The 12,067-nt window shown below is 35.1% G+C and overlaps 2 protein-coding genes across 2 annotated transcripts in view; one reads left to right on the top strand and one right to left on the bottom strand.

Annotated features, from left to right (window-relative positions):
• The window catches only part of LOC130811528 (V-type proton ATPase subunit a3-like), an 18,699-nt gene extending 9,916 nt beyond the window's left edge, over positions 1-8,783 (top strand). Inside the window, exons 11-18 of the mRNA XM_057677854.1 lie at positions 1,131-1,284; positions 4,530-4,690; positions 4,781-4,987; positions 5,074-5,257; positions 5,340-5,423; positions 5,557-5,750; positions 6,755-6,814; positions 6,894-8,783. Of these exons, the coding sequence (XP_057533837.1) occupies positions 1,131-1,284; positions 4,530-4,690; positions 4,781-4,987; positions 5,074-5,257; positions 5,340-5,423; positions 5,557-5,750; positions 6,755-6,814; positions 6,894-7,098 (1,249 nt within the window). The 3' untranslated portion in view covers positions 7,099-8,783. The remainder of the gene's footprint in view (positions 1-1,130; positions 1,285-4,529; positions 4,691-4,780; positions 4,988-5,073; positions 5,258-5,339; positions 5,424-5,556; positions 5,751-6,754; positions 6,815-6,893) is intronic.
• A 115-nt stretch (positions 8,784-8,898) lies between these two features.
• LOC130811529 (cysteine protease RD19A-like) lies at positions 8,899-11,806 on the bottom strand. Its single transcript, XM_057677855.1, has 4 exons — positions 11,178-11,806; positions 10,468-10,587; positions 9,518-9,764; positions 8,899-9,432 (listed from the first exon to the last, which is right to left on the bottom strand). The coding sequence occupies exons 1-4, from the start codon at positions 11,670-11,672 to the stop codon at positions 9,164-9,166; spliced, it is 1,131 nt and encodes a 376-aa protein (XP_057533838.1). The 5' UTR covers positions 11,673-11,806; the 3' UTR covers positions 8,899-9,163.
• Between the last annotated feature and the right edge of the window lie 261 nt (positions 11,807-12,067).

Below are 12,067 nucleotides of genomic sequence, written 5' to 3'. Positions count from 1 at the left end.
TAATCCAAACTTTAGGGAATATTTGGCAAGAATAGACTGGGGTAACTGGTTACCTGCTACAACACGTAATTTTTAAAGAAAAATAAAATTAGAAAAATAAAAAGATCAATTGAAAAACAAAAAAAACTGATCATTTAACTCCATCAACTTTACCTTATGATGTTTGATGTTTACCATCATCACCACCATTTCATCTTCTTTGTTGCTTCAATTCATCTACATCGACATACCGCCGCAACATCACAATTAACCACCACCCACACTACCAATATACAACTAAAAATTGCAGAGCTACTCCATTTGAGAATCTTGGATTTTGATTTTTCCAATTTTATTTCTTTATGATGAGGTAATAAAAATCTTAAAAATCATGCTTACTCAGTAGAGGTTTTAGAAATCATTTCATAGAATGCAAAAATAGAAGTTAAGTCATTGGAGAGATAATGTCTACAAATTCATTGTGATGTAGCTGTGCAATTTGTTATGGTGCACAACCTAGAAAATCATTGTGATGAAATAAGATTTGTGAGAAAGATAGTGGGAACAGGGGAGAGGGTATTCGTCGGGAGGGAGGAATCATCAGGGAGCGGGAGTTGAGGAAGGGTGGCTAGGGTAGGGGTGGCCAAGGTGTGATGGTAGTTCGTGGTCGGGCTGGGATGGCGATGAGGAAGAAATACTTTGCTTTTTGAATTTTTTGGTTATTATTTTGCCAACAACATTTTTGGATAAATGATTCAATAGTTGAGATTATTCATAGTCAATCAAAACTTGGGATTATTGTAGGAAAAATGTGAAAATGTTGGATTATTTTAGGCAATTTTTCCTTTTTAAAATGATACAAATTTTTTAGTGCATGGAATTTATCTTTCATATATTTCCTTCGAAATCACTGAACACAGTTTTAGAGCTATCTTAACCTTTTATCTACTAACAAGTTGCAAAACAATTTCAAGTAGCTGATTGAAAAACCAAGTGGACATGTGCATCTTTTTTGTGCATTTGGAAATTGATCTCTCAGGATTCATGTCCATATATCTTTTTTAAACACCTCTCCCCTAATCGTTATTCCTATTTCAATATATGCACCAGTGCAGTTTTGGTAAACAATAAATCTGATTCTGCTGTTGCAGTGTTGCCAAGTACCAGGAAGCAAATCCTGGTGTGTACACAATCATTACCTTTCCTTTTCTGTTTGCTGTAATGTTTGGTGATTGGGGCCATGGCATTTGTTTGCTTTTAGCAACATTGTATTTGATCATGAGGGAAAAGAAGTTCTCCAGCCAGGTATTTTTATAACTTCAATTCACAACCTTAATTAGTCTTAGTTACTTATTTTAGCTTGTTTTTGTAAGGATTTTTTGATGAACGGGCAAATCCATGGCAGTAGATATTATTGAAAAGAAAAATGGCTGAGAAGCAATAAAATGTCAAAAAAACTGGTGTAAATTGCTGTGTAAATTAGTAGTATATTTGTTTTAATGTACCATATAGGATTACAATTGCAGGATAGTAATAGAAGCATTCCAAAGGCTTGTGACTCCAAAAATGAATATAAACTCATCCAATCTCCAAAGTGTACAAATTTTCTGATGAAATTTCTCTTTCCCTCCTATATATATATATATATATATATATATATATATATATATATATATATATATGTATATATATATATATATATGTATATATATATATATATATATATATATATATATATATATATATATGTATATATATATATATATATATATATATTTCCTACTACTAATTTATTTCCAATCTAACTAATTGACTAGATAATCCCTATAAAACCCTTAAATATGAGGCATTACATACCGGTCTCCCAAAGATCCATCTCCTCAAGGTGGGTGAAAATTAGCTTGGATTTTAACAATGAGCAAGAAATTGGGTTTTAAAGAAACAAGGTTGATCTCGTATTTGGGCCCATAAGTGGTAATATTTTGACAAAGTCAGCCGAAATGAATCTGGTGGAGTGATTTTACCCTTTAATTGACGTCACTGCATTGAAATTCTTAAAGTTCTAGTCTTTCCCTTACCCTCATATATAAAATGTACCGGAATAAAATGGCCTTTGTCTTCCAGTCTTCAACATTCTACCACTCCATCCACGATACCCCATCCGACTTCATCTTTATAGTTTTCCCCACAAGAAAAATCGTTGCCTCACCACCATGCCTCCACTCCTCTTCACAAATTTTATGAATTTTCTCTTTCACTCCTCCATGTATACTACTTTCTCATGACTAACTTATTTTCCTAGCTAACTAATTAGCTTTATAACCCCATGATACCGTTTTGTTAGTACAAGAGGCAAATCACCCATGTTTGGAGAAGACTTCAATCACACATTGGGCAATAACTAGCTTGCCTTGATGAACGAAGTGTGGGGAATGCAAGGGTGAATGTGTGGGTTGAAGGGGGGTCTTTGATGTGTCATGGTGATGGAGCAATAAAGAGCAAGGAGATGGGAGTTCATGAAGGGAGCCTTGAACAAGGAAAAAAAGGTGCACATGATGTGTGCGTTCGACACCTTGGTGTTTATGGGCTTTTTCTAGTTTTCTGTTTTGGCTTTTGCTTGGTGGACACATTTGAGCTTTTGGGTTGGGTTTATTCTACTGTTTTAGGGCCTATATAAGGTCTTTAAATTAGGTTTAGACATGTTGAGAAGGCTAATACAAAGGAAAAGAGACTAGAGAGCCGAAAGAGCTTCTCTTGTATTAGATGAGTGACACTCCATTAAAGTTGGAAGTTGGAAGTTTTAAGCTTGATAGTGTGTGCGAGTGGTATTTCATGTAGGTAATTTTGAAATGGTATATAAAATGTAATCTTTTACTTTCTTCTACATATCTTCTCACCCATGTTGGGTCTAAGACACTCCCAATTCACCTTTAAATACAATGCATTACAAGTTTAATTTTCCTGAGCCCATCCTAGGGATTTGTTTTCTTTTATATTACATATACATCGACATTTTAAAAATGTGGAACTTTTTAAAAGTGTGGGGTTCTTTGCTAAAGTTTTCTAAGGATCAAGCTCTTTTTAATATATTTGAGTTGTAAAGATCAGTGTTTGACCTGGATAATGTAGATTAATACGAGAGGAAGGATAACAGAGGTTTCTCTAATATTTTCCTTTGTACTTACAATAGGTTTTTAATTCCCTTTGTTTCAGAGGCAAATCATTCACTATTGTGTAGCTTTGGATAGGGGTGTTCATAACCGAGTACCCGGCCATTCACGTACCCGAAAGCCTAATACCCGGTTAGTTGGGTACCTATATTAACAGCCCGTGTCCCGACCGATTTCTCCGGGTACCTGGATATTGGATACTCGGATAAATTGGGTCGAGACAATGGGTACCTGGATAAATTGATATTTCAATCAACAAAACGAATTTTCGAGCTCCAAAAAAAATTTTTTGACACAAAATTCAACAGTTGATGAATGATATTGTAAGGGTTTACCTCTAGTAAAATTGAAATTTGGGATGCAAATTTTTTCAATGGAAAAGCATCTAAAGCGAAAATATTCGAAAATGCAGTTTCATAGATTTTGAACAATAGGAATTTAGTTGTTGTATCAATTAAGCAGAGCCAATTAATGCTAATTTCTATTTGCTAGGCAGTAGGCATGTTGGGTTGTATGCATATTACATTACCCTTTTAAAAAATTCACCCCTCTAATAAACGGGTCAGTGGGTACCCGGATGAAATTAGTTTTTGGTCTACGACCTGGCCCGGTTAAGACGGGTTGAGTACCCTATCCTTAAATTATACTTTTTCTGTTTTGTGACCCGTCATTTAAGATTCGGGTCAAACGAGTCGGGTTTTTTTGAAATGGCCTAGCTTTGGATCATAAATCATAATGGAATATCGAAATAATCAAAATGGCTAATCAAAACAGTTGCTTTTATTATTGTCAAGCTTCATAAAAATCGATGATCGTTGCATGTCAGATAAAAGTGTCAATTGGCGTGCTTTATAGAACTGAAGTATATTAATGATCCTTTGATTCGAAATTTTTAAATACATTGTACTGCTTCTTTGAAAAGAACATGTTAGTTAAATGTGCAGGACTTTTATACTCCAGATAAATTGAGCAAAGGGTTTGTTCTCGTGTCCATCTATAATTGGTTGTTAAATATTCAGAATTGTGAGTACAGTTGGTAAACCATTTAAGTCTGTCTGAGCTCCAACTATTATTGGAATTTGAGCTATTTCTACTTGAGTGTGTACCGCTAACCTTCACGACACCATGATTTTGACCTTCTTGAGTGTATCAGATCAATATTCAATAAGTTTATAGGTTTTTATTCTTCAATGGATCATGTGATAATATGATCCCCCTGCTTTCCTTTTTGCCGTTATTGCTGATAGGATCAACTCATTTAAGATTTTGTTGGCTGTATGACTGAATAAAGCTTGGCGTCCAAGCGAATAACCTGTTGATTGTTTTTGATTTTTGTACCATTGATATTGCTAACATAGTTTTTTTTTTGTTAATCGCTAGAAACTTGGAGATATTATGGAGATGGCGTTTGGTGGTCGCTATCTAATTATGATGATGGCTTTATTCTCTATATACACGGGACTGATCTATAATGAATTCTTTTCGCGTCCATTTGAAATGTTTGGACCCTCTGCCTATGCATGCAATGAAACGTCATGCCGGTATAAACATAAACCTTTTTTTGTGTTTTCTTTTCTCTTCCTTCTCTTTTTTCGTGAATAATAAACAAATTAGTCATGTGACTATGGCAGGGATGCTTCTACATCTGGTTTGATAAAAGTACATGATACTTACCCATTTGGAGTAGATCCTGTTTGGCATGGTAGTCGCAGTGAGTTGCCTTTCCTTAACTCTTTGAAGATGAAAATGTCGATTCTTCTTGGAGTGGTGCACATGAACCTTGGAATCTTGTTGAGCTATTTTAATGCCAAGTTCTTCAAAAATGACCTGAATATATGGTAATTGATGTTTTGAGTTGACATTGTTTTGGTTGCGATATGACATGTTCACTTGTAATAATGCTTGTTAAAATTTGTTTGTCCAGGTATCAGTTTGTTCCCCAGATGATTTTTTTAAACAGTCTATTTGGCTACCTTTCACTTCTCATTATTGTCAAATGGTGCACTGGTTCTAAAGCTGATCTTTATCATATACTAATATACATGTTCCTAAGTCCAACTGATGATCTTGGGGAGAATCAGCTATTTTTTGGTCAGAAGTTTCTTCAGGTTTTTCCACTTTTTTTCTCTCTACAGTGCTTTGTGAAGATGATTTACATGACTTCTGAGATTTGTTGCACTTGTTTGCCAGATCTTGTTGCTTTTTCTGGCTCTCATATCTGTACCATGGATGCTATTTCCTAAGCCTTTTCTATTGAAGAAGCAACATGAAGAAGTATGCTAAATCTACAACTTGTTAACGAGTTAATTGGTGCCTTTTGCTTTGTTATCTTTCTTTTTTAATTGCGCTGGACGATGGAAAAGTTCTTCTGTTATGCTCACTGTAAATTAACCATTTTATATCGCAGCGGCACCAAGGTCGTTCATATTCGCTTCTTGATGATGCTGCTGATTCTTTGAATTTTGAAATGGAGCACGATTCACATGTACATGATGAATTTGAATTCAGTGAAATTTTTGTTCACCAATTAATACACACCATAGAATTTGTGCTCGGAGCGGTCTCGAATACAGCTTCATATTTGCGATTGTGGGCTCTCAGGTAGGTGGCTGATGCTTTTTCCATTGTAAATAAACTGTACCATGGGTTTACGCTCCACATATAGCATAGTATTAATTATAAAAGATAAAAGGAAAGTGAAGGGAGAGAAAATGTCTCATGATAATGGAAACATTGTTGATACGGTGAAAAGATAGGAGAAGGGGGAAATAAGTTTTTAAATCATTGACTTGTGTTGCTAAGGGAAGGAGGAAAATCGGGGAAGAAAGGGGTCTGGTGAATGCATTTGATTTCATTTATAATCTATGATTTTAGCAGTGGTTTGTGCTGGATTTGATAAAGATGATGGGAGTATTCAATTTTGCCAATGGTAATTGGTGGGAAAATTAAGAAAAGTAGGTAAGCTGGTATTTTATGGGAAAGTGGGAGAAGTGTGAGGATGAAATGAAAAGGGAAGTTAAATGTGTGGATGAGAATGAAAGGAGTGTAGGGCAAATTCGTGGGACGGAGAGAGTAGTTCTTATATCTGTTGAGTTTCTGAATTCAAGACTTAGTACTCAAAATCTTCGAGAAGCTACTTCACGTTTGAAGGAAAGTTTGCATTCTTGCCTAGCACCTTCGTTGACCTTGACCAAGATATTCTACTCCATGCTCCATCTTTGATACTCTTTCAGTCCCTCTAAATTTGCTAGATTTTCTATATTAGTCTGTCCCACTAAATTTACTTCATTTTCCTTTTTTTGGAAACGACCTTTTTTTATCCTTACATTTATTCTCCTTCTGGATTTCATCCACATATTTCAAATATTTTATCTTATTCTCTCTAAACTCAAACCACAAACTAAAAAAGCGTAAATTTGCAATTGTAGCAAATTATACAAGATTGAGTAGCATTTGTTTACTTTAGAGCTTTGTCTTGAGTCAGACTTTTGAGCATGTAGCTTGTAGATTTAATTTCTTTTGAAAATGGTTGTTTCCTTCTTTTTTTTTTTACAAAATGTCAGTCCGAGGTAATTTGATATTCGACTTATTATACTTTCTTGCAGTCTTGCACATTCAGAACTCTCGAGTGTTTTCTATGATAAAGTGTTGCTTTTGGCCTGGGGGTAAGCTTTCTATATAAATATAATTGATCTATTAAATGAAGCGAGAACATATAGTATTTACTTTATTTCATGACTGTAGGTATAACAACATCGTGATCCTGATCATCGGGATAACTGTATTTGTATCTGCCACTGTTGGTGTCCTATTAGTGATGGAAACTCTTAGTGCATTCCTTCATGCTATGAGACTTCATTGGGTAGAATTTCAGAATAAGTTCTTTGAAGGAGATGGTTACAAGTTCCAACCATTCTCATTTGCATCCCTTGATGACGATGATGAGTGATGCTGTTGGCACCAATGTACCATGCTTCTTTTTGAAGCTCATTTGTTTCAAGCCGAAGAGGCATACACCTTTGGCAACCTCGTCACCCTGCTATATATGTGCTGTGGAGGTCTGGTTGCCGTAGCTTTCTGGTTGTTGACTAATTATTGCAGATTATGTTAAACTGGCGTCACTAGGTGAGAATTCCTCCTACAAATCAAGCATACCGGAAATCTTCCTCGCATACAAATACGTGCTAGAAGTGTGTTATATTATACATGTATGTTGTACCATTTATATCTTTACCTGCAAAATGTTGTCATATTCCACCAATTTGCTAGTTAGTAGAAAAATGATAGTTTTGATCAGTTATGTAAAGTTCTATAGGCTACAGCAGAGTGCTGAATCTAACCATTCTTACCCTATTTTTTGTAACTAATTCCTTCCTTCCCTTTTGACACCATAGTAAACTGCTCCTAAGATTTGTATTGTACGAATTCATATACAAATGGCAGTAATTAAATCAATTTGGCAATAAGTGCAATTCTCAGTTCTATCATTCTGCAATATTTCTACCTTACATGTTCATGAAGCAAGGCCTCAGTAATCATTAGGAAGACTACATGCAGCCTAGCCGGTGAAAGTAAAAGGTTCATGTCTAAAACAAAACCCCAACAAATAATATTAAATTTGTTCTCTAAACAACATTAAATTTAAATAAAATAGAATTGAATGAGTAAATATTTACATAATATTCCTGTTTTATTTCCTACTGGAATGTCTCTAAGCTCTACAACGATTCAAATTTAAGACAAGTTGCGATAAAGTTTTGTGATTAGTTACATAAGATTCCAGGTAGGTGCAAGGCGAGCAAAATTGTCTTTATATCTGCAAGGGGACAATACTTCACCAAATTGGTAGCTATTTGCTCTTCATCTGTAGATACAACACTAAAGTTGGCCACTGTTGCAGCAACCTTGCTTTAGTGGACAGGCACCACAATCAGTGTCAGTGTAAGGATGGTCTTCCACCAGCTGAATACCACCAGCTACCCACCACCACTGCAGCCAGCATCACCTGGGTTGCGTTCTTGGGATCGCACTGAACTGTACTTATTGTCAATGCTAACATATAAAAATCAATTGGTGATTGAAAGAAGAGTTCCAATGACTTCAAAATTGTGCACACATCTTTATTTCATCAATGTGGGACAAATCATGCAAGAATGTTATTAACATATCATAACAACTTCTGCCCATCCATAAAGATTATACAATTTAGAATTGGTCAATTAAAAGACATCTCTATCTTAGCAACATTATACAATCATCAAAAGACTAAGCATTAGCAATCATTCATGGAAGAATGCTGAAAAAGCAGTGTGCTTCGCAAAATAGTCCATTCTTAATAGTCATCAAGGGTTTTGTCGGAACTTGCAACACTAATGCCAACTGAATTATAATGTATTTACTTGATTTATAAGATAAGTTCAAAAAGAGTTGAAGTTTAATAAATTTCAAAAAAGGTAGCCCAAGCTGATTTTCATGCACTAATTAAGATTATCAAAGCTAATTATGCCCCACAAATATAATTTTAAAATGTTAGAAACTAATTTTTTGCTTTCCCTTTTGACACCATTGTAATTGCTGCTAACATAAGTATACTATGAATTCTTATAGAATTGCCATTAATTAGACCAATGTGTGTCAAGTCCACTTCTCAATTATATCATTCTGCAATATTTTTCCCTTACCCGTTCATGATTAAAGGCATCAGTAATCATAACATGAGGCTACATACCAGATGAAAGTGAAAGGTAAATGTCAAAAACAAAAGCCCAACAATATTAAATTTGTTTAATAAGACAGCACTAGAATTATTAATTAAAATAGAACTAAATGAGTACTTAATTGCATAAGATTACAGTATTGTTTCCTATTGGAAAGGGAAGCTACAATATAGTTTTGTGATTAAAACGAAACTGCCAAGCAAATATATATTTACAACCACCTTTTGTTCAATGATCAAACGAATGAACAGTGGAAACAAGGATTTATCCAATAGCTTTTTAACTTTGAACTGAAGCTTAAAGATTCACAGCAACTACAGAAGAAACCATGGAGTCCACACCACAAATATTGCGGCCTTTACATATTTTGTAATAGCCATGGTCTCCCCAGTTGGGGCCCCAAGAATTCTTAATGATCCAATATGGCTTATTTTTGAACCTTATAGGAGCATAACCCTCGGACCCATAGCCAACCAATAGAACTCCATGGTCCAAGCTCCTAAGGCAAATCAATGGACAAGAAACTCCACCAATGTAAGTCTGCATGTAACCTGCATGTATGCCGACTGCAATAGAAAAAAACAGTTAAAAATCCAATCTTCTTGGATTATTGTCCAAAAAGTAGGTGCAGTGACAAAATTGTTTTCATACCTGCAAGGGGACCATACTTCACCAAATTGGCAGCTATTTGCTCTTCATCAGTAGATACAACACTAAAGTTAGCCACTGTTGTAGCAACCTTGCTTTTGTCAAAGTTACAGGCACCATGATCAGTGCCTGTGTAAGGATAGTCTTCCTCCCGCTGAATACCACCAGCCTTGAGTATGTACTCGAAAGCATTATTCATCAGCCCACCACCACAACCAGCATCACATGAGTTGCGCTCTTCAGGATCACACTGCAGAACGAAAACGATATTGATATATCATAACAACTTCTCAGCAACATTATACAATCATTAAAAGAGCAAGCATCAGCAATGTAGGAGAAATAAGTTGTCAAGGGTTTGGTCTGAACATGCAACACCAAACACCAACTGATATTTTAACTTAATGTAGGAGAAATAAGTTCAAAAGAGTTCAAATTTCTTTCATTTTAAAAAAGGTATAAGGTATCCCAAGTTGATTTCACACACACTAAAGAGTAACTCAAAAAGCTATACAAAACAAATGAAAAAAAATCCTCTAACTATGGGCATCATCAATAAGCGAATTTATCTTAGGAGTATTTCACAAGCGTGCATTCAAGACTAAGCACACAATCAAAGAAACAACATCAAATATAATTAATCTGTAAAAGGTAGCCAAAGTTCAATTCACAAACGCCATACATTTTGAAAACAATAAAGAGCACACCCCATAAGTGAAAACATTCTCTCTTTATGAGAACCGTCAATGACTAGATTACATTACAAAACTGCTTTAAAGACAAGCAGCAAGATAAGTATTCAAGAGTCAAGACTAAACAAGCACACAAACAATCAAAGAATCAAGATCCAACCCTGAAGCACAAACAACAAACAAAAATACTAAAGAGTGAATGTTGCGCGCCCGGACTAAGGAGCTTACCACAACAAACTAAAACGATCAAAAAGCACAAACCTCATGGTCACAATCCACCAACTGTTGCTCGCTCAGACTAACGAGTTTACCAGTCGCCAGGTAGTTAGCACCTTCCAAGGCTCCAGTAGCACTAAAGGACCAGCAAGAACCACAGGAACCCTGAAGCATGCCCACAAACTAACATCAGTATTCAATAACAAGTAACAGCCCTAACCAATTCAAGTCAAATACAGGTTAATTATCTATAACCTGCTTCAGTATATGATAAAAGAGGAAGAGTGGATTAATTCAACAGTAAAATAATAATTGCAGATGATTCACTCTACATGTTTTTCTATGAATTTGCAAACCAATATGTGTTATATACTCTTATGTTTTAGATATTAAGATAGCTTACAACTCTTTTGCTTTAATCAGCTTGAAACACAATCAAATAGTATTATTAAGTACTCTATTATCAATACAAGATGACAAATTTTTCTTCCCAACGTCCAAAACATATTATCACTCCTTCCAATCGAATAATTGATTCTCTAATTGAAATCCAAACTGTTCCATAGCGCTAGCTTAATAAATTATTTGTCTCAATAATTGATTGGTTACATAACATTAATCAATTATTTAGTATTTCGCCGAGTTCTGAACCTTATCTTCAACAAAATACGAATTTCACAACATCAAAACAAATTCATCAAGAAAACACAACAAAGAAAACAATCCACAAATAGAATTTAAATTAAATAAATAACCTGATCTTTGACTTCAGTTACAGCACCATGATCACGCCAATCAAAATCTTGCGGAAGACCATCAGTAGGCAAAACAGGAGCTTTATTAGCATCAGCAGGAAGTTTCAACTTTTTCTTATTACCACCTTTAAATCCAAGATACTTTTCTTTAAACTCTCGTGGAGTAAGATCGGAAAACTTAGTAACGCCATGAACAGCAGAAGGATCGTTCAATTGGTGTCGTTTCGCACGGCGTAGATTCGCCTTAAACACCTTAAATCGATGATCATGCTCTTGTTGAGATGAATATCTCTTCTGAAACTTGGATTTGAAAAGAGAAAAATGATGGTCAGCGTTCAAAAGCAAGTCATCTGTAGAAGAAGGTTCAGATTCATCGACGACTTGTTCAATAAGGAGGTCTTGACTGAAGGAAGAAGAAGCAAAGGAGAAGGAGAAGGAGAAGTAGAGAGAGATGAGGAAGAGGAGAGAGAAAGAGAGGAAAGGAGAGGAAGCCATTGGAGAAGGTTTGTTGAGAAAGAAAAAAGTGTTTTGAGATGAGATTATAATACCAAGAAGATGGGGTAGTTGTGTACGTGAAGCGACTCAGATTTTGACACGTTGAAGAAATTGATGGTGTTGATTGGATGGAGTTTGTGGTGAGTTCATAAGAGATTTGGACTCGAGGAGATTTTTATTGCTTCAAGGAATTAAATTAGATATTTTATTGCTCATTTGATACTTTTTAATTAAAAACTAATGAAGTGAAATGAAAAATATTTTCTTTTCGGTGTTTTTTTTAAAACAAGGCGGCTTATATTAAGTGGTTTCACGATGAGACAATCTTAATAAAGTATATTTTTTTAGTATACTCTTCCATTTAAATTTTGGGTAAGCTTGGAAAAGTTGATCCA

This window comes from Amaranthus tricolor, chromosome 4, assembly GCF_026212465.1.
Source record: "Amaranthus tricolor cultivar Red isolate AtriRed21 chromosome 4, ASM2621246v1, whole genome shotgun sequence".
Classification (NCBI taxonomy): Eukaryota; Viridiplantae; Streptophyta; class Magnoliopsida; order Caryophyllales; family Amaranthaceae; genus Amaranthus; species Amaranthus tricolor.
Note: the sequence above shows the minus strand (reverse complement) of the source record. Positions and strands in the feature narration are given on the sequence as shown.